Source organism: Zootoca vivipara, chromosome 15, assembly GCF_963506605.1.
Source record: "Zootoca vivipara chromosome 15, rZooViv1.1, whole genome shotgun sequence".
Classification (NCBI taxonomy): Eukaryota; Metazoa; Chordata; class Lepidosauria; order Squamata; family Lacertidae; genus Zootoca; species Zootoca vivipara.
This window is the reverse complement of record NC_083290.1, coordinates 17,662,953-17,688,264: the sequence shown is the minus strand read 5'-3', so window position 1 is coordinate 17,688,264 and position 25,312 is coordinate 17,662,953. Positions and strand designations below refer to the sequence as shown.

Sequence of the window (25,312 nt, the reverse complement as noted above, 5' to 3'; positions counted from 1 at the left end):
TGAAGTGAAATTGCATTAATACATTGTGGCATTTAAAGGGGAAAAATGGGGTTAAAGTACTCAGATGGTGTCAACAGTGTCTTGCTTGGACTGTTAATGTCACTTGGCTCAGGGATGATATGGCTGTCCCATGGAAGATGGAGCAAGCTTCTTTTCTGCTGCTCCAGATGGGAGGACCTGAAGCAACGACTTCAAATGACAAGAAAGGAGATTCCAACTCAATATTAGGAAGAACTTTCTGAGCTGTTTCTTTCAGGAGCTGTTCAACGGTGAATGGACTCCCTCCGAAGGTAGCCACCGAGAGTGAAGCCATGGTGCTGAGTAGCCATCACTATCCCTCTCCCCCATGAACTCATCCAATCCTCTTTTAAAAAGCCATTAAGGTTGGTAGCCATCACTGCCTCCTGTGGCAGTGAGTTCCACAGTTTAATTGTGTACCTCATGAATCAGTTCCAAAGGGAAGTCACACATTAGCTGTCTCTAGATTAACATCTCTATCCCCCACACTCCATTCCTCTCTTTTTATTCAGCAAATTAGTGTCTACAATCCACCAGATTAATGAAGGAGAAGATTTGCAGCTACATTCCATTCCCCAAAGAGGGTCCCGTCCCCCCACAATACATGCCCTCCCTCTGCCAGAAGAGAGGCATTCAAAGCACACACTTGTGAAACGTCGCTATTAGTTAAGGTCATCACAATCATAATACCGTCCTTTTCATCTAGAACATTTGTTGGTGTCCATGGATCTCAAAGTGGTGAGTAAGTCCCTGTAGTAATTGCATTTTGCAGGAAAGAGGGGGAGAAGCCCAAACAGATGTTCAAGCCCGTCTGAGTTCAGTCACACAGCTGGAAATGAGAGCATGGTCCCATAGTCTTAAGTCCACCCTCCCAGCTCTCCTTGGGCCCCTTCCCTGGTAGATGCACCTGAATTTTCAATAGTTCGACCCAAATCTGTGTTATAAGGACATGCTGTCTTTCAGCTCCCCTGCCATTCCATTGGCTCCATTCGACTCAGCTGGCTCCTGGCCTTCCTCTTTGCTCATGTCCTTCTCCTGGACGACCCCCTCTTCCTCCCCCTCCCCCTCTTCCTCTTTCGACTTCTCCAGCTCCTCTCCCCCCAAGAGGTTGGCACTGGACAGGTGGCTCAGCAGGTGTCCCTCCCGGAATGACTCTGCCAGCTCTTTGGCACAGCACTCTGGTGTGTTGGTTTCGTAGGTGCTGTGGAAGGAGTTGTAGTCGACCTCGTAAAAGTCCTTCTCCAGGGTCAGAACAGGAGTGAAGCGGTGGCCCCATAGCACTTCCTTGTCCATGTAGGAGCTCCGAGCCTGGCAAGTCATTCCTGGAGGAAGGGGACAGACGAGAGAGAGAGAGAGAGAGAGAGAGAGAGAGAGAGAGAGAGAGAGGGGGGGGGAGGGGGAGGGGGAGGGGGAGAGAGAGGAGAGAGGAGAGAGAGAGATTTGGTGAAGAAACAAGAGGGGACTTAATATTATCAATATTAGATATTCACACTTCCCTCCTTTTCTAAAAAAGTTTGCTTAACAAGCCTTATTATTATTATTATTATTGTATATTTTAAAAGGTTTCCAATGTTTCAACAAAAAGCACAAGCATCAGTGAACTGACCATGCCTCTTGGCAAGCAAAAGGAGGACATCTGATTGCACAATAAGATTGTTTTAATAGCATACAATGCTTTGGACAAGACAAAGGACTTAAATGGCCAAGGCTCCCTTTGCTGCAAAATCTCAGGATCTCTCCCTTGGTTCCTCTCTAAGTGCACTAGCTATTTTCTCACTGGACAAACACATATATTTTCTGTGACTACTTCATGAGGGGTGGGGTCCTTCTCCTTCTCTTTCTTGAGGTAACTGCTTCAGGTGGCAGATATGATGGGTGGCAGCCACATGGCTAGACACCCCAAGCTATCTATCTATCAGGAGGTCATAGGACATTATCCCATCACCAACATAGAAGCAAGATTAACTTACAGCTGTGTTTAGGGAAATGTTTAAGGACTGATGTTTTAACATACTGTACTTTTAATCTTTTGTTGGAAGCTGCCCAGAGTGGTTGGGGAAACCCAGCCAGATGGGTGGGATATAAATAACATTATTATTATTATTATTATTATTATTATTATTATTATTATTATTATTCCAGGTTGGTTGGCTTCTCTCCATGGAATGGCAGGGAGCACCCCCTTGGCTTGCCTCAAACAGCACCATGGATTGGGGTAGCCTTGGTCAGTAGCATGTTCAGGGGCAGAGTGAAGGGATTGCAGCCAAAGCACAGTGCAGAGCTGTTTAAAAGCCTGTTTGCAAACAGCCCAGTGTTGCTCGCAGAGGCTGCCTGACTCTCTTTCTCTCCACCCTGTGCCCTCACTACCTGACGGCCCCAATCCAACCCAACCCAACCCAGAGCGATCCAGGATTGCCTCAACTTGACTCAGCCAAAGCCCAAATTGGCCCAATTCAGATTCAAGATTGGGTCGTATATATTATTTATCTTACTTATTTCGTAACATTTATCCACAGCTTGATTGTAAAATTATAAAATTATAAAAAAAATCCCCCCAAAGCGGTTTACAAAAAAGGATGGAACAATAAAATTACGAATAAGAAAGATCAACAATAACTTAAAACTTTCACAAAGTTAAAATACCAATAGACCAAAAATATAGATCAAAACTCGCATCGGATTCTAAACATCTGGACAGGCTTGTCTAAGCAAAAAAAAAAAAAAATGTCAAGAGGCAGGGAGTTCCAAAGTGTAGCTGCCGCCACACTGAAACATTGAGTTCTTACATGATCTCTGGAGTGGAGGTTCTGTGCCACCTGTAACAGCGCCATTTCCTCCAATCGAAGTGGCTGTGTGGGCATATATGAGGTAAGGTGATCTCGCAGGCAGGTAAGCCAGTGTGCAGCCTCACTCTGAATTTCATGACGGGAATAAAAAGCCAGGTAGCAATGAAATAAGCATATACTCAGCAGATGAAGCCACTTCTAGAGAACATGCTGGGGGAGAGAGAAAAGGAAGGATGCGGCTCCCTGTCTGATGCGGAGCTGGACCGCTTTTCGGCAGGCTGGCAGAGGAGGTTTCTGTTACAGCAGACTTCTGGGCACGAACAGTGTTAGTCATGGCATTCTGGCTCTCAGCAAGCTCAGGAACCAGGAAGTGCAGAGGCTGCTTTGAAAAAATAATGTGCTAGAGGAGGGAAGGAAGCCCAGGATGTTCTGAAGCGGGCGAGTGGGCCCTGCTCAGGAAGCAGGAGGTTGGGCTGGTAATCGGGGTTCTTCACCTAATAAGTAGGTCAAGGCAACATCCGTATTCCGGCACAACCAGGGTAATGATGGAATAAATGGTATGAGCTTTTCGGTGCCTGCTAAAAACATCCTTATTTAGCCAAGCCTAGCCAGGAAGTTGAGGGAATTCTAAGCTGTTTTAGTATTTTAACTTTTGCATGGTTTAACATACTGCTGTAATTTCTCCTTGATTTTCTTGTGTTATCTTTTTGTAGGAGGGGAGGTTGTTGCCAGGCCCTCCAGGTGTCCCTATATTCCAGGGAGAGTCTTGGATTTATAGAAGCCAACCCAGTTTCTGATTTGATCCCAGAATGTCCCAGTTTTCCTCAGGACCTCCCTATTTTCATTGCAGAAACATTGCAAGGTATGGAGTTATATGACCCTGGGCTACGGAGATAAGTAACTACACATCTGAAGACAGCCCTGTATAGGGAAGGTTTTTTTTAATGTTTAATGTTTTATTATGATTTATTATGAAGGAGCGTCTCCACCCCCATTGTTCTGCCCGGACACTGAGGTCCAGTGCCGAGGGCCTTCTGGCGGTTCCCTCGCTGCGAGAAGTGAGGTTACAGGGAACCAGGCAGAGGGCCTTCTCGGTAATGGCACCCGCCCTGTGGAACGCCCTCCCAGCAGATGTCAAAAAGAAAAACAACTGCCAGACTTTTAGAAGACATCTGAAGGCAGCCCTGTTAAGGGAATCATTTAATGTTTAATAGATTATTGTATTTTAATATCCTTCTGGAAGCCACCCAGAGTGGCTGGGGAAACCAGCAGGGTATAAATGTTGTTGTTGTTGTTGTTGTTGTTATATGTTGGGAGCTGCCCAGAATGGCTGGGGCATCATCATCATCATCATCATTAAATAGGACACCCCTATTTTCATCAGATAAATGTTGCAAGGTATGGTGTTGCTCTTGCATTTGGATACTGCTTGTGGGTTTCTCATAGGCATCTGGGTGGCCACTGGGAGAACAAGATGCTGGAAAACATGGTCCCCTTTTGGCCTCATCCAGAAGGCTCGTCTTACGCCCATACCTTCATGTCTCAGTGCTAGAGCAGTTCAATCCCTGGCGTCTCCAGGTAGGGCTGGGAGAAAGTTCCTTTTCTAACAATCTGGAGTGCCACTGCCAGTCTGCGATACTTCTGCCAGTCTGCTTCTCTGCCTGGCACCAGATCTCTTAGTGTTGACCCAGGTCATCGAGCCTGAGCTTCTGCAGCTGCCGCCCGCCCAACATGCATTGCTATTGGCAACAGCAGCAACAGCAGCAGAGGCCCCCGGGGGCAGCAGCTGAGGAAGCCCAAGGACAAGGAGATTGTTGCATTTCTTCTGTATTTGTGCTGCTCTTGCTGACTACCTCAAACATCACCTGTTGGGAGGATGGGGCACAGGTTTAACTTGATAACTAATAAGTTAAAGTACACCTCTGCTGTTGGTATTTATGTTCGATCAGGGCCCTCCTTTTTACAGCAGATGTGTTTGTGTGTTCTAATGAACTGAAAAGGCTGAACAGAGTAAAATATTATGAGTCATTGGGCAGGGGGATGGGGAGCGTGTGTATCAACATAATAGTGTTTAGCTTATTATTATTTTTACTTGCTTGTTTGCTAATAGGGTTTTAGAGACTGTAATTGTTTTGTTATTATTATTTTTTAAAAATAGATGTTATTGAAATCTGAGAAAGAATACAAAGATTAATATCAAATATCTTTTTGTCAAGGCTAAAAAAAACCTAACCTAAATAAAAAACAGTGAAGAAGAAAAGGCAAAGGAGAAGAAAAAGAAGAAAGGATAAAGAATAAAACAATAAAAAGAGAACTTCTGATTCTTCATCTGTCAGCTAAAAATAGAAAATTATTCAGCACATCCCCTCCAAGATAACACCCAAGAAAGCCACTTTCTATAAACCAGTATTACCTTCAATCCTGAAATCCAAATATCGTAAGTTCCTTTCCTTTTTCACGCATAAAGTCTATAAGAGGTTTTCAATCTTTAGTAAATGTTGACAATGACTTTTCTCTGATCAAACATGTCAACTTCACCATCTCAGCTAAATTTTAACAACCATTATTCCCCCCTTGTTGGTGTAATTGTAGAAATACAATAAATCAAATCAATCAAGAAGGACCCAGCAGTACACAGCTCCTTATTCCTGTGCCCCTCCATCTGCCACCTGAGGCAATGGCTTCACTCTGCCTAATGGTAGGGCTGGCCTGTTGACACCATACCTACATGCCTGGGCCTTCCCATTCCATGACAGGCAGTGAAGGGCTGTAGCTCAGTGGCAGAGCATCTCCTCTGCGTGCAGAAGGTCCCAGCTTCAATCCCTGGCATCTCCAGGTGGGGCTGGGACTAGACTTCCTGCCTGAGACCCTAGATTGCCACTGGCAAGTGAGTATGGGTGACACTGAGCTCAATGGCCTAACCCGATATAAGGCAGCTTTCTAGTTGCTGTACCTGTGGCCTTGGTGTGGCTCCTTTACCCTGAGATAAAATCACAGAGGGGAAAAGGAAAAGAGGGTTCCCAAGTTCTTCAGCATCCTCGGGCATTCCTGCCTGCCTTCCAGCCAGGTGTTGGAACAGCTCTTGCCCCAAAGGGAGATCCTTATCCCGATTTGGAATTCCACAGCCCATTTGCCATTCCCTCCGGCCCTAAGCCTTCATTCACGATGGGAACAATGGAGAGCTTTCACCGCCCTGAACACTGCCTTTCTGCCAAAGCCTGCTTCCTTGTAACCCCAGGGGGACCCGGAGCCAGCACAATTGAAGCAGTTGTAATTGCTCCATAATGTCATTCAGATATTCCTTTTTAGCACATGTGCATCAGAGTTAATCGCACAGGGATGCGGCGCTTGGCAACCCCAACATCCCTCCAAAAGCAGCACAGCCGTGTCCTCGCCAGCTCCAGATTCCATTAAGGGCCTGGCTTTGGAAGCTGCCGACTCTCTCCAGCCTGAGCTCCTCAAAGCATTTCTTATTTTCCCAGTTAATTGTTATTTTCCCAGTTAATTGTTTCCCCGAACAAAACGGAGGCAGCGAGAGGCGGTGCTAAGAGAGAAGTGCTTGCTTCCCTGAGGACACCGAGGTTGCCTGCAGTGCAAACACCTTATTTGGGACTTTTCTCCCCACCCCCCACCCCTTTTCAAAAACCCACGCAGCAGTGGACTGGAGACCCCAGGGGTCAGGTCTGACGTGCAGTTTCCATCTGCAGGAACACTCTGGGAGCAATGCATGTATGTGCTAGGCTGACATGACACCAAAAGTTAAAAACCACACGGAGTGAAAGATTCATGGGTCAGATACATGAAAAGTCTGTGCGGATGATAACTTGATCATCATCCTCAAGATCACAGAGTCAGCTTCATGGCCAATGGTGTAGCATGGGGGCACACAGGGGCAGTTGCCCTAGGCACAAAATTGTTAGAGGAACAAAACGTCAACACACAGTGCAGCCTAAATACAACTGCACATTTCCATTGCTGGGCTCCATTGAAAACAGCTTCTCCATGCAACCAGGAAGTGACCTTCCCAGACAATGGAACGACTCTTCTGGGTGATGCGGATGCCATTAGGCAGTGGAATGTGCATGTGTACTCCGTCCATTTTCCTCCCTCCCACCTGCCCCCCTCCGCACAACCCAGAGTCCTGGCGACCCACACTACGCCACTGTTCATAGCTAAGTGTGAATTTGAACCCAGCTCCCTCTGGTCCTAGTTTTCAGCCTGAGGTCCTCATCCCCCTTTTTGCAACCTTCTGGGGGCAACATGCCAGTAGCGGGTGGAGTCAGAAGCAAAAGTGTGAGGGGCAATGGATGCCCATTTTACCACTGCACATTATCCTAATTTCTATACACCTTCTTGCTCCCCTCTTTATGATGAGAGTTCAAGGACAAATTTTGGATGCAAATTGAGAGGTGTGGCCTGGGAAGAGTTCTGAAGGAAAGGTAGACCTGGAGAATGGCATGTGTCCCCTAGGCTTGAAGCCACCACCCCATGCCTAGTCCAGGTTCTCATAGTGGCCACTCAAATGTGCGTGGGAAACTCTCGAACAGGACCCAAACCCAAGAGGCCTTTCTCCTCCTGTGGCTTCCAGCAACTGGTATTCAGAAGCATTATGCGCATTAGCCTCCTCCTCCTTGAATTTATCCAATCCTCTTCTACGGCCATCCAAGTTGATAGCCATCACTGCCTCTTGTGGGAGCAAATCCCTGTGGTTGCATCCTGTACTGTGGATCCTGCATTGGGTTAAGTTGAGCTCCGATATCCTTTCCAACCATTTGGTTCCATGATTCTATTAACTCTAAGTTCTGTCTACTCATATGCCGAGTGCATTTTTTAAAAAAAGTGTGCCGAAAAGTTATCTAGTCCTTCAAATAGGAATCCATTTCCCCTCATAGAGGGTACTTGGATGATCAAAGAGACTTGTCTCTGATGGGATGGCGCTGTGGACACTGCTGTCCTGCCCGAGTGGAAGAGTCATAAATATTCTAACTATCGCTCCTCTAATTAGGCAGTGTGTGCCCTTCATTAGCATCAAAGTCTCTGAAATATAGTTTTGCATGGTTGTAAAAATTAGTACCCCATTTACACTAATTAATCTAACTAAAACCTCAGCCTCTGAAAATGTCAATATTGTTCAGCTTCTTACATCAAAAGGGTGTTAGAAAGCAGGAGCTTTTGGGGACTCTGTTACCAATTAAATCTGTGCAACTGTCCGTACTTGGCTCATTTTGATTTCCATGATGGAGGAGATAGGCTCCCCTTCTGTGGAATGTTCCATAAAGGGGAAAAAAGAGTTGTACAATGCACTAATATTGAGAGAAATCGGGAGTCAGGTGTCCAGTTCTGAGCACCACAATTTAAAGAGGATATTGACAAGCTGGAAGGTGTGCAGAGGAGGGCAACCAGGATGATCAGGGACCTGGAAACCAAGCCTTATGAGGAATGGTTGAGGGAAGTGGCTACATTTAGCTTGGAGAAGAGAAGACTGAGAGGGGATGTCAAGAGCCAACGTCAAATATCTGAAGAGCTGTCACATGGAAGATGGAGAAGGCTTGTTGTTGTTTTTTCCTGTTCCAGAGGGGAGGACCCAAACCAATGGATTCAGTTGACAAGGCAGCAGATTCCAGCTCAGAGATAGGAAGAACTTTCTGACAGTAAGATCTGCTTGGCAGTGGGACAGACTCCCTCGGAAGGTGGTGGACTCTCCTTCACTGGAGGATTTTAAGCAGAGGTTGGATGGCCATCTGTTAAGGATTCTTTAGCTGTATAGTCCTGCCTTGCGGGAGGTTGGACTAGATAACTCTTGGGGTCCCTTCCGACGCTACAATTCTATCTTTCTATTATTTATCTTCCTAAAAAAAATGAAAGAATTCTAAACCTATTATTTATCTTCCTAAAAAAAATGAAAGAATTCTAAACCTACTGTTTTAGAATTACACAACCAACTTTTTCGCTGCAGGTCCTTCCCCCACGTGCAGATTCGAAACCAGGTTGAAACACCACATAACCCAGAGTTTATTACACCTGTGCAGATCATATCCTACATTGTGAACAGATGCCTTGATTTCCTGACATAATCCCTCTTATCAGTAACTTGTTGCACTACGAGCAAAATGCTCCCTGCTCCCCCCGCCTCTTTTTTTAAAAGGATGTAATCAATGGAGCAATTAAGAACCTGAACTTATGGCTGCCTCATCTGTCCCCCAGGTAACTCCAGATCGATATACAAACAGCCTTCCTGGCATTTCTTAAAATAGATTGGTATGGCCAATGACCTTCCTGCCAGCCTCCTTCTCAAAACACACACACACACACACACACACACACAGGAGTTCACATTTATATAGCACTTTAGAGTTTTGAATGCATTTCACCTTCATTATCTCAGTAATCCTTCTGGCAACCCTTCAAAGTAGGTCAGCATAATTAGCCTTGCATTGCAGCTGAGGGAGGGGCCGAGGCAGAGGGAATGTAGCTTGCCTAAAGGCCAGCGAGGGAGTTCATGGCAGGGCGCAGAGCTCTGCCTGATCAGGCCAAAGGACCACCTAGTGTCCAGCTTTCTGTCCTCTGAGTAGGGAAGGCATTGGCTGCAACCCCAAGCCTTTGCTAATACAGTGGTACCTCTACTTACGAATTTAATGCGTTCCGAACGCACATTTGTAAGTCAAAAAAAATTGTAAGTCGAATCCCATAGGAATGCATTGGGAGAAAAAATTTGTAAGTCAAAGCAACCCTATCTAAAAATTCGTAAGTAGAAAAAATCCTATCTAAACTGCATCCAAGATGGCGGACGGAGCTCCGTTCGTAAGTAGAAACATTCGTAAGTAGAGTTATTCGTAAGTAGAGGTATCACTGTATAGTGATGAGCAAACGGTCATCACTGAGCACAGAAACAAATAAGCTTGCTTCTCTCCCTCCCTCAAGAGTTCCAAATTGGCTTGCAACCGTATCCCGTTTCCACTGATTTATCTGACTGAGATCTCAGACTCGGAAAAAGTCAATATTGTTCCTCTGTTTTTCACTTTAAACAGATGTTGGGAAGTAATTGGTGCTCAGCTTCCAATTACGGTAATTCTGCACATCTCACGTGGACAAGTGCTCGTCTACAGCAACACATCTTGAGATCTACTTGTAGGCCCTGATTTGCCTTCTGCTCTTTGAGTCTTAGAGCAAGAAAGGGAAGCTCAGGCCTGGAGGTCAAATGTGGCCCTACGGGCCTTGAAATATGGACCTCAGAACACGCCTTGGGCCACACCCATTTTTCCAGGCCACGCCCTCACAGGTCCTACCGCTGCTGTGTGGGAAAGGAAAGGAACAACTGACAATGGGCTGGAAAAGGTTCTACGTCTCCCACTGCCTTAGAGTCTCAGGTCCTAAACCAAATCCAGGAGTGGCCCTGGAGGTTCCCATGTCTACACCCCTGGTCACACTCATACCTGCACACAATCAAGGTATCAAGTCCATCCACCTGGGTTGCATAGTGGCACCGATGAAATAATAATAATAATAATAATAATAATAATAATAATAATAATAATAATAATAATTTATTATTATTTATACCCCACCCATCTGGCCGGGTTCCCCCAGCCACTCTGGGCGGCTTCCAACAAAACACTAAAATACAGAAATCCATCAAACATTAAAAGCTTCCCTAAACAGGGCTGCCTTGAGCTGCCTTCTAAAGGTCTGGTAATTGTTGTTCTCTTTGACCTCTGGTGGGAGGGCATTCCACAGGGTGGGTGCCACTACCGAGAAGGCCCTCTGCCTGGTTCCCTGTAACTTGGCTTCTCGTAGCGAGGGAACCGCCAGAAGGCCCTCGGCGCTGGATCTCAGTGTCCAGGCTAAATGGTGGGGGTGGAGACGCTCCTTCAGGTATACAGGACCGAAATGGTGGCAGTGGCAGGATCTGGCGAGATCTTACAGAGCTCACGTGAGATCTTGCAGGGTACCCAAGATCTTGCAAAATTTCAGTGAGATTTCGGCAAGGTTTCATGCAGCGCACAAGATCACACCAGAAGCTGCTGCCGCCACCACCGCTTCTCTACCGGTGGCAGAGGGTTCCGCCGCCTGAGGCAACTGCCTCAACCCACCTCATGGGCAGGCCGGCCCTGCACACAATAAATAAAATGAGTTACTAAACACACAAGAATGTTCCCAAGAAACTTCTGGAAAACTGTTTGTAGCAGGGCTCACGAGGTGGAGCAAGAAACAGCATGGATCCACTCCTCTGTCCCCGTCAATTAACATGTCAAGCTAATTTTTGCAAAGGGGAGTATTTTCATCTAAAAGGAAAGGCTCCATCACCCGGTTCTGAGCATAGTGTCTCCAGGCTCATCTGATGAATGTTGACCAATGCCGTTGCAAAAAGATATCACCCTATAAGGTAGTCTGCAAATAATTAAGATCTCATCACATTTCTGCTTGATCAATTTTTGCAATAAGAATAAGGATTTCCAGGCAGCGAACATTTCTGCACTTCAAGCCTATATTTCAAGCCCTTTGGTTGTGAATTTTGTCAGCATCACTAAAAATAACGGCTGGCTAATTGTCAACAAGACCCTGGTTGGGTGGGAGTTTTGGCAGGAAGTCAGTATCTGCCAGAAAGTCTGAGACAATGTGCAGACTGCTTCATCCTATGGAATGATGACTTAAGGGTGACAAAACGGTACTTTCTAATGTTATCTAATTGAATCAGCCAAGTCATTCATCAAGTAACTGGAACAAAGCAGAACATGTTCAGCGCAGGGGCAGCCCCACTTGCTTTTTCAGACTTTATTTTCCCCACTAGAAATGTAACAAGAGCCTGTTGGTTCAGACCAATGGCCCATCTAGTTTTCACAGTGGCCAGCCAGGTGCCCGTGGGAAACTTGCAAGCAGGATTTGAGAATAAGAAGAGCCCTCTCCTCTCCTCTGGTTCCAGCAACTGGTATTCAGAAGCATTGCTGCCTCCGACTGTGGAGGTAGAAGATAGCCATTGTGGCTACTTGCCCAATCCTCTTTTAAAGTCAGTGGCCCTCGCTGCCTCTTGTGGGAGGGAGTTCCTTACTTTAACCATGCACTGTATGAAGTCCTTATAATCTGCCCTGAATAAGTAAGAGCTGTTTGACAGTAGAGTGGACTCCCTCAGAAGGCAGCTGACTCTTCTTCAATGGAGATTTCCAAGCAGAGGTTGGGTGGTCATCTGTCAGGGATTTCTGCATTGCAGGGGGTTGGAGCAGATGACCCTTGGGGTCCCTGCAATTATATGATTCTATGAAAACACACACACATTGGAAGCTGAAATGAAGAAAGTTGGGGGGCAAATAAGGAAAAGAATTTTGTCTGTCCTGTAAAGGTAAAGGTAAAAGTCGTGACCGACTTTGGGGTCGCGCGCTCATCTCGCATTATTGGCCGAGGGAGCCGGCGTACAGCTTCCAGGTCATGTGGCCAGCATGACAAAGCCGCTTCTGGCGAACCAGAACAGCGCACGGAAACTCCGTTTACCTTCCCGCTGTAGCGGTTCCTATTTATCTACTTGCATTTTGACGTGCTTTCGAACTGCTAGGTTGGCAGGAGCTGGGACCAAGCAACGGGAGCTCACCCCGTCACAGGGATTCGAACCGCCGACCTTCTGATTGGCAAGCCCTAGGCTCAGTGGTTTAACCATAGCGCCACCTGGGTCCATGTCTGTCCTGAATTTAGTCCTAAATCTGAAAATAAATCCAGGACTGAGCATAGTATCCTGAGGAACTCTGTTCCTTAATTTTAAGGCTTGGACTGCACAGCACATTATTCAGGTTTCTCTTTCTCTCTCTCATTCTGCTTAAAATGGCCACTTTTATGTTAAAGGGAAATAAAAATAATAAAGCAGCTTTGAGGCCCCTGTCTACAACATGATCCCACCTCAGAATGCCCCCCCCCCAGTGTTTTCCACCTCAAAAAGTCTCCCCTGCCTGCTGTGCTGTTTGCCCATAAAGGCAGTGCTGTTTTGCAGTGAGTGCTGTTTGGCACCTCAGGGTGCCAACAACCGTGTGTCACCTGAGGGAGAGGAAGACTGCTTTTCAGCTGAAAGTGGTGCAGGGCACCAGTTCATAATGAGGCCCTCATGACTCCTTTTTTACTTCAGCATAAAACTGGCCAGATGAGCTGCATGAGGTGTAGCTTGGCCTCACACCTGGGGCATTGCTTTGCTGCTGGTCCTTGTTATTTAGCAGACAACAGAGGAGGTGGGGGTTGCAGTAAAGCAGCAGCGTTGATCCTGCAAAACTTGAAATCTATCCGTCACCGCTGTGCTGGATAGATGTGTCAAAGAATGGGCGAGACAAACTTCACACATGCAGCTGAATCTTAGGATCCAGTTGACGCTACCCTGACACTGCTTAGATATTCTTCATTCCCCCCCCCCTATGATTGCAGACTATATTGTAGCTCTTAATCCTGCTGACAGGAGTTCACGAAGCAACGGCAAAAATCATCGCAACAACCGCGGTCTTAATTGGCTGTCTGAGCACCCACTCGAAGCAGTGTCTGGGACCTGCTAGTCGCAATTAAAATGATGAGGAGCCAGTGAGGGGGTGGCTGTTGCTGCTTACTCTTAAGCTTCAAAGCACGGCTGATGGTCAGGGCCATCAGTGAGGAGGGGGGAACATTCTTTGGCCCCTGCTGAGGGCTTCATCCCTGCAGGGGCCCCCGCCGCTCCTCTTGTCTTGGTTCATCCCCTCTTGCTGCTCTCCATCGCCACCCATTCACTTAAGAACATAGCAAGAGCCTGCTGGATCAGCCCAATAGGCAACAGCTCATCTAATCTAGCATTTGGTTCTCACAACAGCTAACCAGATGCCTCAATGGGAAAGTTTGTCAGTTCAAATTTTTACTCCCAGAGGCAGGAAATGCCCCTAGAGACCCGCCGCTGCTGGGACTCATAAGTGAGGAGGGGGCTGCTGTGTGCAAGGCCCTGCTTGTGGGCTTCTCATCGAGGCAACAGGCTGGCCACTGTCAGAACAGGATGCTGGACTAGATGGGACCAATCCAGCAGCCAAGATGTTCTGATGTCCTTCGTTCTCACAGTGAGCCGTTTTCCTTCTGCTCCACTGCTTGTGGAGGCACCACAGCCACTCCTTTTCTATAAATAACACGACTGCCTAATAGACAAGGCAGGGAATCGGATCAAACTGCCTCCTTTTGAAATCTTACAAGTGCCGGAAAGTTTCAGGCAGTAATCTTGAACACAATGACTCAAGGTTTGCTTTTAATCCTTTTTTTTAAAAAAAAAGTGAATTGAAAAAGAGAGGAGAGTTTTTGCAAATGCACTTTCTTTGTGTATCTTCTTGCACTCAGCAGTACGAAGGTCACAGAAGTGGCTTTTTTGTGGAGCCTCCAAGAGAGAGTTAATGGAAGTTTCAGCAGGGGAGAGAATTCCTTAAGAACAACCATTGTGTTGCATTGAGTTATTCAAATAAATAGGAGAAATCTGTGTTCATCAGAACTACCCCTACACATCCAAGAACAGATCCTCACAAACACACCAGCGGAACCTCGGCCAGGAACTTTCTATCTTCTACCCAAAATACACAAACCAGGAAACCCAGGACGCCCCATCATCTCAGGTATTGGCACCATTACAGTGGGTGTTTCCGGCTATATGGACTCTGTTCTGAAACCATATGCTATCCATTACAGAACTACCCCTACACATCCAAGAACAGATCCTCACAAACACACCAGCGGAACCTCGGCCAGGAACTTTCTATCTTCTACCCAAAATACACAAACCAGGAAACCCAGGACGCCCCATCATCTCAGGTATTGGCACCATTACAGTGGGTGTTTCCGGCTATATGGACTCTGTTCTGAAACCATATGCTATCAGTGCTCCCAGCTATGTACGTGACACCACAGATTTTCTGAGGAAAATACAATATTTGAACAATCTTCCTAACAATACTATACTAGCCACTATGGATGTGGAATCTCTATATACCAACATCCCACACAATGATGGTTTACAAGCCATAAGGAACACCATTTCAGATAAAACCACAGCGGACTTTGCTACCAAACTCTGCCACTTTGTCCTTACCCACAACCACTTCAAATTTGGTAATGACCTGTTCCTCCAGATCAGCGGCACAGCCATGGGCACCCGCATGGCCCCACAGTATGCCAACATCTTCATGGCAGATTTAGAACAACGTTTCCTTAACTCCTACCCACTCAAACCTCTCCTGTACCTGCGATACATTGACGATATTTTTATTATCTGGACACATGGACAACAGACCCTGGAAACCTTCCACCAGACATTCAATGACTTTCACCCCACCATCAACCTAACAATGAACCAATCTATGCAAGAAATACATTTTTTGGACACTACTATAAAAATACAGGATGGACGTATAGACACCACCTTATACAGAAAACCAACTGACCGACAAACATATCTACATGCTTCTAGCTACCATCCCAAACATACCAAACAATCCATCGTATACAGCCAGGCCTTACGTTACAACCGCATCTGTTCCAACTCTACAGACAGAGAATCTCACCTAAGAGATCTACAGCAAACCTTTTTAGAACTAAAATATCCACCTGATGAAGTTAAACAACAGATCAACAGAGCCAGACGGATACCTAGAGAGAACCTGCTGCAAGACAGACCCAAAAAAGAAAATAACAGAACACCACTAGTCATCACATACAGCTCCCAAGCTAAAACAGTACAACGCATCATCAGAGATCTACAGCCTCTCCTGGACAATGACCGCTCCCTTTCTCAAGCTCTGGGAGGAAGACCTTTCATTGCCTACAGACAGCCACCCAATCTTAAACAACTCCTCACCCACAATAATACAACCACCAGACTTAACATGGACACTGGTACCAGAGCCTGCAATAAACCCAGATGCCAACTTTGCTGCCACATACACCCAGACAACACCATTACTGGCCCCAACAACATCCAACATACCATCTCAGGACTATTTAATTGCTCATCCTCTAACATTGTGTATGCCATCAAATGCCAACAGTGCCCTTCAGCTCTCTATATTGGACAAACAGGCCAAACCCTACGCCAAAGGATAAATGGACATAAATCTGACATCAGGAACCAGAAGACAGAAAAACCAGTAGGAGAACACTTCAATCTCCCAGGACATTCTATACAAGATCTCAAAGTAGCTGTCTTACTACAAAAGAATTTCAGAAATAGACTGGAAAGAGAAGTTGCTGAATTGCAACTTATCACCAAGCTCAAAACCATGGAGGGACCTGGTTTGAACAGAGATATCGGGTTCTTATCTCATTATACATGATAAGCGATCTTCAGCCATCTCAACCCTTGCTTTTTCATGCAAAACCATTTGCAGTCGTTTGCGGTCATCAACAGCTATCAGTCAGTCAATCACCCATTTCCACCACCCTTCTGAGTGATCCCCCCTCCCCATCCCCACCCCTCCCCACCCCTTCTCTACATAAGTGCCTGGAAACTTCCATTTCACTGTATCTGAAGAAGTGTGCATGCACACGAAAGCTCATACCAAAATAAAAACTTAGTTGGTCTTTAAGGTGCTACTGAAGGAATTTTTTTATTTTCCATTCAGAAAGACACTAGATTCAGGGTTTTACAGGGAGATCCTAGAGAAGAAGAGGTCTATCAGCATCTGTTAGTCATGATGGAGCCTCCATGTACATAGGGCTAGAATGTCACAGATTAACAGTGGCCAGCAGGGCAATCATGGGCAATGCTTCATTCCTCGTCCCAATAGGAAGTGTATTATTGATCTAGACCCAGGATAGACAATGTGCTGCTTTCTGGATGTTTTGGACTACAACTCCCATCAGTCCCAGCTAGTGTGCCCAATGGCCAGGTATTGTGGAAGTTGTAGTCCACAACCCAACATTTGGAGGTCTTCATCATGGCCATCCATGAACCAGGTAGAACCTTGGTCTGACATGGAAGTGCTCTAGCTATGCTCTTGGGTTCCAGGCTAGTAAGGCACTGAGGTTCTGCCACACCTCCTGTTGTGTGGTGGCTTTAGAAACATGAAGTCTGGCATCAGATTTCTGCATCCAATGGGGGTGGGGAAATGTACCAGATTTCATTCTGAAAACAAATAAATAAAGTGCCTAATTCTGATAGCCGAAGGGAAAGTCGGCTGATCCACACCATATGTTTTAAAGCTCCTGGATCTCTCCCCCAAAGAATCCTGGGAACTATAGTTTTTTTAGGGTACTGTGAACTGTAGATATATGAAGGGGCTAAACTACAGTTCCCAAGGTTATTGGTGGGGAGGCCTGGTGCATTAAATGTATGGTGTGTGGGTATGATCAACAAGTGTAAGATTTTCCAGTGCCCATTTGACCCGTTGCCTTGTCCAGAATCCCATATCTTAGTTTTGTAAAAGCAACACCCTCGTCCTTGTAAAACCAGAGACGCAAGGTGAAATCCAGCCTGCTCCTGCCTTCCTGTGCTCAGCCATAGCAACTATGACTGACAGGGGAGCAGACAGAGGCAACTGCTGTGAAAACACAGGGTGACCTTTCCCTGCGCTGTTGAGTGACCTTTCTGGTTGTTGCTTGCTGATGTCTTCCAACCTAGGCAAAGTCAGTTTTTATTGCATTACTCTGGACTATTCCCAGAACCTCTTAGGTACATTTTGAGCACCCCCAGTTTCCCAGGGTATGAAGAGCAGGCGCTGGCCAGACACATCAAGGTAAGCTGGATACATTCACTGAAACTCATTTCCTGCTCAAATTACTGGCTCGGTTGTGTGGATTTGGGGCCAAATCATTGCTTTTCAGGAGTCCCAGTGGCAAGCACTGAAAAGTGAGCCCATGGTGGGTTCTCGATGTGTGACAAAGTATTGCCCACTTCCCAGCGCAGCTCGGGAAAGTGGTGCAATCCTGCACACATGCACACACATGCGCGCACACACGCACACACATACCTGTGATGCTGTGACCTGGCTGGCTCAGTTTAGTGCAGCTTCCTTTGTTACTATGGACCACTGACACCAATTAATTATTTCAGAATAACTAATTCAGTAGATGTGGCAGAGACTGTGTTTCTCTTGCTTACAAGCCCAGGTTAAATCCACAGCAACTCTGGTTAAAGGATCTCAGTGGGAATTGGGATGGATCTGCTGCTAGAGTCAACCAGGTGGAGCATCTGCTTGCAGACATAAGGTCACAGTTTCAACCTCCAGCATCTCCAGGTAGGGCAGAGGGAGACTCTAAAACAGGCACCCCCAAACTGCGGCCCTCCAGATTTTTGGCCTACAACTCCCATGATCCCTAGCTAACAGGACCAGTGGTCGGGGAAGATGGGAATTGTAGTCTAAAACATCAGGAGGGCCGAAGTCTGGGGATGCCTGCTCTAAAACCTGGGAGAGCTGCTGCCAGTCAGTGTAGACAACATTAACATGGCTCCCCATGCTCTTTAAATGAAGTCTGTGCAGACATTTGTTTGAATTGCTGACAGCTCCATGTGAATCAAGAAGAAATGGAGTTCCTATCTCCCAGTAACCTGTGTATAGCATGGCTTTCTGGAGAAAAACTTCATGCCCCATAATTGTGGCCATTCGGTCCAAAAATGTCATGCTTGCAGACATAAGAGCATTAGAAGAATCTGTGGGAAACCTGCAAGCAGGATTCAAGCACAAGAGCCCTCTCCCTTCCTGGGGTGTCTAGCAACTGATATTCAAAAGCATTGTGGCTTCCAACTGTGGAGTCGCAGAGCATAGCCATTATGGCTAGTGACCATCAATAGCTCCCTCCTCCTCCATGAATTTGTCTAATCCTCTTTTAAAGCCGTCCAAGTTGGTTGCTATCGCTGCCTCTTTTCACCATTTCAGCTTTCTGCCCTGAACTGTGTTTGTGTGTACACACACACACCTACAGCTGGCCCATATTTTCTCCTGTACCAAGTCCAGCATCCGTCTTGTCTCAGGTGTGCCCAACCACTTCCCAGCTGGGTGAGCTTCTCTGAGCCAACCCTGAATTCCCCCACTGGGGCTTAATTAACACTGAAAGTTTTGTTTTCCCGGCTGGCTGGACTGAGCCCTTGCTGCAGATTTGTTTTTTAAAAAAATCAAAGGATGTCTGTGAGCTTCTCTGCAGAAGGTGGTTAAATACCTCAGAAGACTAGAACCAACACAGCCTTATTAAAACACGACACAGGCCACACTGCTCTCAGCGCTGCTAGGAATTCAAAGCCACCCCACACAGGCAGATTAACAGTTCCCTCTTTCTATAAATATTGAATATCTAAATGACGGAAGGTTCATAGAAGAGTCTAAGTGGAGAAGGGCCACAGCTTTGTGGTATAGCATCTGCTTTGCATGCAGGAAGCCTCAAACTCAGTCCTTAGCAGTCAATTAAGTTAGCATTTCCAAAACCAGGTTCCCTCTAAGATGTTTTGAACTACCCTCGCAATCTCAGCCCATAATCTAGTCATGATGGGTCTTGGAGTCCAATGACATCTGGACAGTTGGGTGGGACCAGAGCCGTCTTAAACCTATCTGGCACTGTGGTGCAGGGATCCCTCGGGCGCCCCCCACCGTCCGCCTCCTCGATGGAGCGCAACAGGAGCGCAACCACTGTGCTATTGACAGAGCTCCGACGGCGGAGCATGAGGCTCTTAATCTCGGGGTCGTGGGTTCGAGCCCCATGCGGAGCAAAATATTCCTGCATTGCAGGGGGTTGGACTAGATGACCCGCTGCCCAAGGAGAAGACTAGATGACCCGCTGCCCAAGGAGAAGGCAACTCACTCAACCTTCGCTACTGCGGGGAGCTGCTGGAGCCTCTTTGTCAAGGTCCTCTCTTCTTCTTGCAGAACCAGCGAGACTCCTGCCTAGAGTGGCAGCAGGCGCCTGCTGCCACTCTAGGCAGGAGTCTTGCTGGTTCTGCAACTCGCTGCTACTGCCGTTGCTTTTGCTGCCTCGCATGGAGCTCCTGGCTGCCGAGCTCAGCTGGACACCAGCCGTTCGGCGCCCCTTTGGCACCCCTGGTGGCCAGGCGCCCTGGCGCATTGCGCCACCCAGCCCGGGCCTAGAGACGGCCCTGGGTGGGACCGAGGTAGGTAGCAGGAGATGAGAGAGACCTTTGCCAGAGATCCAAGAAAGCCATTGCCACTCAGAGTAGAAAACACTGGCCTTTAAGGACAAACTGCTTGACTCATTATAATGCTGCTTCCTACAGGCAAAGTCCACGGAGTATCAGGAAAGGGAGACCTCTGGGGGCCCTCCAGATGTTGTTGGACTACAACTCCCATTGTCCATGACCATTGGCAGGGGCTGATGGGAGCTGGAGTCCAACAACTTCCGGAGGGCCACGGGTTCCCAATCCCTGAAGGAGATAAATCAGGTTTCTGCCGACCATTCTTAGCTTTATTCCAGAAAGATGGATTGTGCCTGAAGGAACTATCATCAGTGCTTTGGTTTTTTTGAACAACAGAGAGAGCCATTAAATTCTTAATGCAGGTAGATCTAACAAAGACACAACACATTCCATGTTTTCTCTGTTGTATGGCAAATCTTTGGGCCTATCCTTATCCACACTTCCAGGCACAGGTCCAAAATCTCCAGGTCCATGTCTCAGCAATTTTGGGGGGTCCCACTGCTTTCCCTAGGAAAATCCACTGTTTACCATTGAATCGGAACAAATGGCAATCATAGAAATGTGGCTGAGCCCTAAGAGATGAGAACACACAAGAATCATGAAAAGTTGCACCCAACTTAATTCTACTGAGAGCAGACACAATAAGGTCATGTTCCTTAATTTCAGTGGGTCTTCTTTGCAGAGGACTAACATTCAATATATGCCCAAGTTTCATAAGGTTGTATCCAACTAGGTTCTACTCAGAGCAGATGCATCAGAGGTGCCAGCTTCTCCAGAGGACTGGGGGGGGGCAGGTTTGACATGACATCAGGATGCAAGGAGCCAGGGAAGGGAGCCAAGAACCCACAGAAAGTTGAGGGGGCCCAGCCTCCTCAAAAAATACATTTGAGGGGCCGAATCTGCCTCAGCCCGTGGGAGTCAGTGCCTATGAGACTCATTAACATTAAATTAAGTTGGTCACACCCATTATGTTCACTGGGTCTGCTCTGAGGAGGACTAACTTTGATTGCAAGCCACAGAAATACAGAATCCAGCCACTTGCTTCGTTTGTGAGATCTGGGATCTGCACATGCAAACTCGAAAACGAGCAATTATTTGAGAATTTTAACATTTGTTTTGGTTCTAGGTATTCTAAATAACAATATACCCAGTGAGAAAGTAAATATCTTCATGTATGCATCAACAGCTGCAAGACTGTTAATTGCGAGTAAGTGGAAAAGTGTAAACATCCCGACAAAAGGAGAATGGATAGATAAAATGTGTGAATATTTAGAGCTAGCAAAATTGACTGATATAATTTGTCATAAATCTAAAGATAAAATTCAAAAACAATGGGAGTGTCTAAATGAATACCTAGGGAAACAAGGTCTGGGGGCAAAAGTCTGGTTGTGTCTAGAATAACCCTACTGGAATTGGTAAATGGGAGAAAATGAATTCTATATAGAAAAACAATTTAAGATGAAGACAATACCAAAAGACAGATATATATATGTGTTTAGATGAATTACTGTATGGAGTAGCGGTGGAAGTCGAAAAAGCCGTATAAGGGTTTCCTAACCTTTCAATTTTCTTTCTTTCTTCTTTTTTCTTTTAAATTCCTTTTCCTCTTTTGCTTTTTTACTTTCTTTCCTTTCCTTTTCTATTGTCTTATCTTTTTCTTGCTCTTTCTATTTCCTTTTCTCTCTTTCTTTCCCAGATTTCTTCTTTTATATGCAATAAGTAATTGTTATGTAATCAATCTTCATAGATGTATATGTATGATTTGTTTGTGCATATGTATTTTTTATCTGAATATATCAATAAAGGATTTTTAAACCAAAAAAACAAACAAACATTTGTTTTGGTTTGATGACTAACTCTGTTCCAGTCATTGCTCATGTATATTTTAAAGTGAAGCAGGTTAAAATGCATGTGACACGCATGAACACTGTGGCTTTTGTGTGCAGTTATTCACACTCCTGAGTTCAATTAAAATATACTGGCTGTAATGCCTTGGTCTCTTCAGTAAAATATGAGGTTGTGACTTCAGGTCAGGATTTTGGGTCCCATTGGATGCAGGTTCCCAATCAACAGAATGGGCAGGAGGAACCCTCTCCGCAAACAGCAGGACTGGCTCGCCACATTTTGAAGTAAGTGAAGGAATACACAATACCACCTGAGTCCTCTTCCACCCAATATACTATCATGAGGTCAAATCCTAAAATTATTTATCCGTTCCAAACCACTACTCACCACTACTCACTTAATTTAGTCATTACTTATGTGCATGCAGAGCTGTTTTATTCTCCCATAACTTTCAGGTATTGTACGACCCTATGGAATGGGGAGCGGGACTGAATGCGAGATACCCATCCTGTGACAACCATCCTGGACTATTCCTCTCCTAGTCTGCAATTTAGACTAGCAATGATCAGCAGAAGGATTTGCCTAACCTCTCTGTGCCTTACAGGTCTTGAGTATCTGTCCCACACACCTGGATAACACATCATTTAGAAACATGTTTGACATTGGCAAGGGTTAGCAATGACAGCACAAATATCATGCATATACTGTAGCTTACCAGTTGCTTCCACCATCCCCTCCAAAATGACCACGATTTCAAACTCCTCTTTCTCCAGCTGGGCACGGGACATCTCCCAGAAGGGGCTCTTCTCATTGATTTCGTGGGAGATGATGAGAGGCGAGACCAGGAAGAGCCTGTCGTCCCCTGTGTCAAACCCCACGTTGATGTCCGTTTGGTTTAGAGGGATGAACTCCCCTTCTTTGGTCTGTTTGGATTTGATCAGTTTTGCTCTAATGGAAGCCTCTACTATGTGGGAATTCCTCAGGTCCCCAACCCGGAACATGAGACACAGCTTCTCGTCCCTGATGGATATCACAGCATTGTTGGAAAACATGAGGGTCTCGGCTCTCTTTTTGGGCTGGCTGATCTTTACAAACATGCACCCTACCATGAACGCGTTGACTATGGAGCCCAGGATGGCCTGGACCAAAAGCAGGATGATGCCTTCTGGGCATTTCTCAGTGATCACTCGATGGCCGTACCCAATGGTGGTCTCCGTCTCAATAGAGAACAGGAATGCCGAAACAAACCCACTGAGATTGTCGACACAAGGGATCCAGTCTTCGTCTTCTGCATGATCCAGGTCTCCTCGGATGTAAGCAATGAGCCACCAAATGAAACCAAAAAACAGCCAGGTGATGGTGTAGACCATGGTGAAGACAAGAAGGTTGAAGCGCCATTTGAGGTCCACCAAGGTGGTGAAAAGGTCACTGAGATATCGGTAGGTCTCCTGGACATTCCCGTGGTGCACATTGCACTTGCCGCTTTTCTCCATGTAGCGTTGCCTTGGCTTCTTGATCTCTGCAGCCAGGAGACGTGTTCGGTCAGTGGCGATGGGAACATCATCCCGGACTTGCTTGGGAATCTTCTTATGCTCTCTCGGAGTAACGCCAATTTCCATGTCCTGGTTCATGAAGATTCTAGAATCTCCAGCCATGGTTGGGCTACAGCAAAGAACAAGAAACACAAGAGGAGATCAAAGCAACTCTCCTGAACACATGTGAGGTTGCTGAGGTACACTAGATAATCCTTTTTGCAATTTTTTTATTAAAAAACACATAATTCAGCTGTCATATAAAATGTTAACCGCATGGAAGGGTCTTTCCTGTTGCAGCGCCTAAGCTATGGAATGTTCTGCCCAGGTAAGCTCACCTGGTACTTAGTCTGTTGGTAGGTGAAGACATTTTGAGATTAGCCTTAAGGATCTGTATCTGCATTATGCTGTAATGACTGGTGTCACCAGGGTTGCCTGCTGAAATATGAGATGCCCCATCACCATTGGCATACCACCAGCTACTGAATACACACGCCTGTTTAAACATTTCCCAGAATTGAATTTTCCCCCCTTGTTTTAATTGTTTGTTTTAGTGTATATTTTAATTAAGGGTGCTTCTATGACTTAATGGATTGTTACTGTGTATTTTAATAATGCATTGATTTTATAAACCACTTATATGACATCTGGGTGGAGCCAGAGTCAAACATGTTAACTAACTAAAGTTGGCTCCAAACTCTGACACTGAATTGCCCACATTGAATTCCATAAGATTGACCTCTGCGCAGACATGGTGAGGTCTCAGCTTTTACTAACAAATTAACTTATAAGTACCAATCAACATAAGGAGACCCCTGCTGGATCTGGCCAAAGACAGCCCATCTAGTCCAACATCCTTTCGTCCCAGTGGCCAACCGGATGCTTTGGGGAAGCCCACAAGGATTCGAGGGCAAGAGCACTCTACCCACTTGTCATTCCCACCATGGCTTCCACAGAAGAAGTCAAAGCCTCTGAGGAAGCCCTGTGAAGTTCACTCAAGTAGATCTGTCATGCAGTCCTTACCTCAGCATGAGAGGCAGTGTGGCACAAGACATAAGAGGTTGGCTTTGATCCTGGGAGCCCTGTGTTCAAATTCCATCTCATGCACGAACCTTCGAGGCAGGCTTGGCATCATCACCATTTCTCTGTCAGCCTCCGCATTCCGGCTACAAAGATAAGAGCAAAGCAAAGAATGTGCATGACTTGGGGCAGTATCTCTTAAAGCAGGGGACTAGGAAACTCAGGCCCAGGAGCCAAATGTGGCCCTTCAGAGCTTTCTACCAGGTCCCCAGGACTCTCCACAGGCCACACCCCTTGCTAGTCCACACCCCTCCCCTCCTCCACGACTGCTTTTGCAGCTCCAGAATGCAACTTTGAACTGGGATGATGTCCCTTGCTTGCCAAGATGGAGGAATCATAGAACTGTAGAGTTGGAAGAGATCTCAAGGGTCATCTTGTCTAACCCCCTGCATGTGGCCCCTGGAAGGCTGTCCATGAGCAAATACAGCCCTCTGGCTGCAAAGGTTTCCCTGTCCCTGTGCTAAGCGAGTTGGCTTCTCTGTCCTCCAAGGTCTGGGTGAGTTTTGTTGTGACGTGGGGTTCGTGATTTCAGCTCTCTCGACCTACTACAGTATGCTGGAGACAGTTCTCTAGTAACACTTCTTTATTAAAGCAAACAAGACTGAGCTCTGAGGAGAGGAAAGCTACTTTTATAGGGACGGGGGACCAGCTAGAAAGGGAGACATTTTGGTGGGAACAATATCAAGCAATCACAGTGCTGCCTTTTGGGGGAAACCAATAAGACAGAGGATCCAAAGACAGCAGTTTAAATGAACCAATAGTAGCTGTACCTTCTGGAACCAAAAGGCAGTTACTTTACCCTAATGCAAATACATACAATAGTAATACAGATACAGTATAAAATCCTTTGACTCAATACACAACAAGTTTATAATGCTTATCCTTTCACACATAAAAATGATAGGAGTATAAAGTAGTGCAAAATAAAGTGCTTTTCTCCTTCAGAT

General features: G+C 46.1%; 1 protein-coding gene across 1 annotated transcript; it reads right to left on the bottom strand.

Moving 5' to 3' along the window:
* Positions 1-570: 570 nt before the first annotated feature.
* KCNJ5 (potassium inwardly rectifying channel subfamily J member 5) lies at positions 571-24,442 on the bottom strand. Its single transcript, XM_035139428.2, has 3 exons — positions 24,309-24,442; positions 22,469-23,415; positions 571-1,340 (listed from the first exon to the last, which is right to left on the bottom strand). Exons 1-3 carry the CDS (start codon positions 24,338-24,340, stop codon positions 958-960), a joined length of 1,362 nt encoding a protein of 453 aa, XP_034995319.1. The 5' UTR covers positions 24,341-24,442; the 3' UTR covers positions 571-957.
* Positions 24,443-25,312: the final 870 nt, after the last annotated feature.

Coding starts and splice junctions, on each gene's coding strand:
- KCNJ5 (XM_035139428.2), bottom strand. CDS start 24,340: ATGTCTTGTGCCACACTGCCTCTCATGCTGAG. Junction 23,416..24,308: donor ACACTGCCTCTCATGCTGAG/GTAAGGACTGCA, acceptor TCTTTGCTGTAG/CCCAACCATGGCTGGAGATT. Junction 1,341..22,468: donor GGGGATGGTGGAAGCAACTG/GTAAGCTACAGT, acceptor CCCTTCCTCCAG/GAATGACTTGCCAGGCTCGG.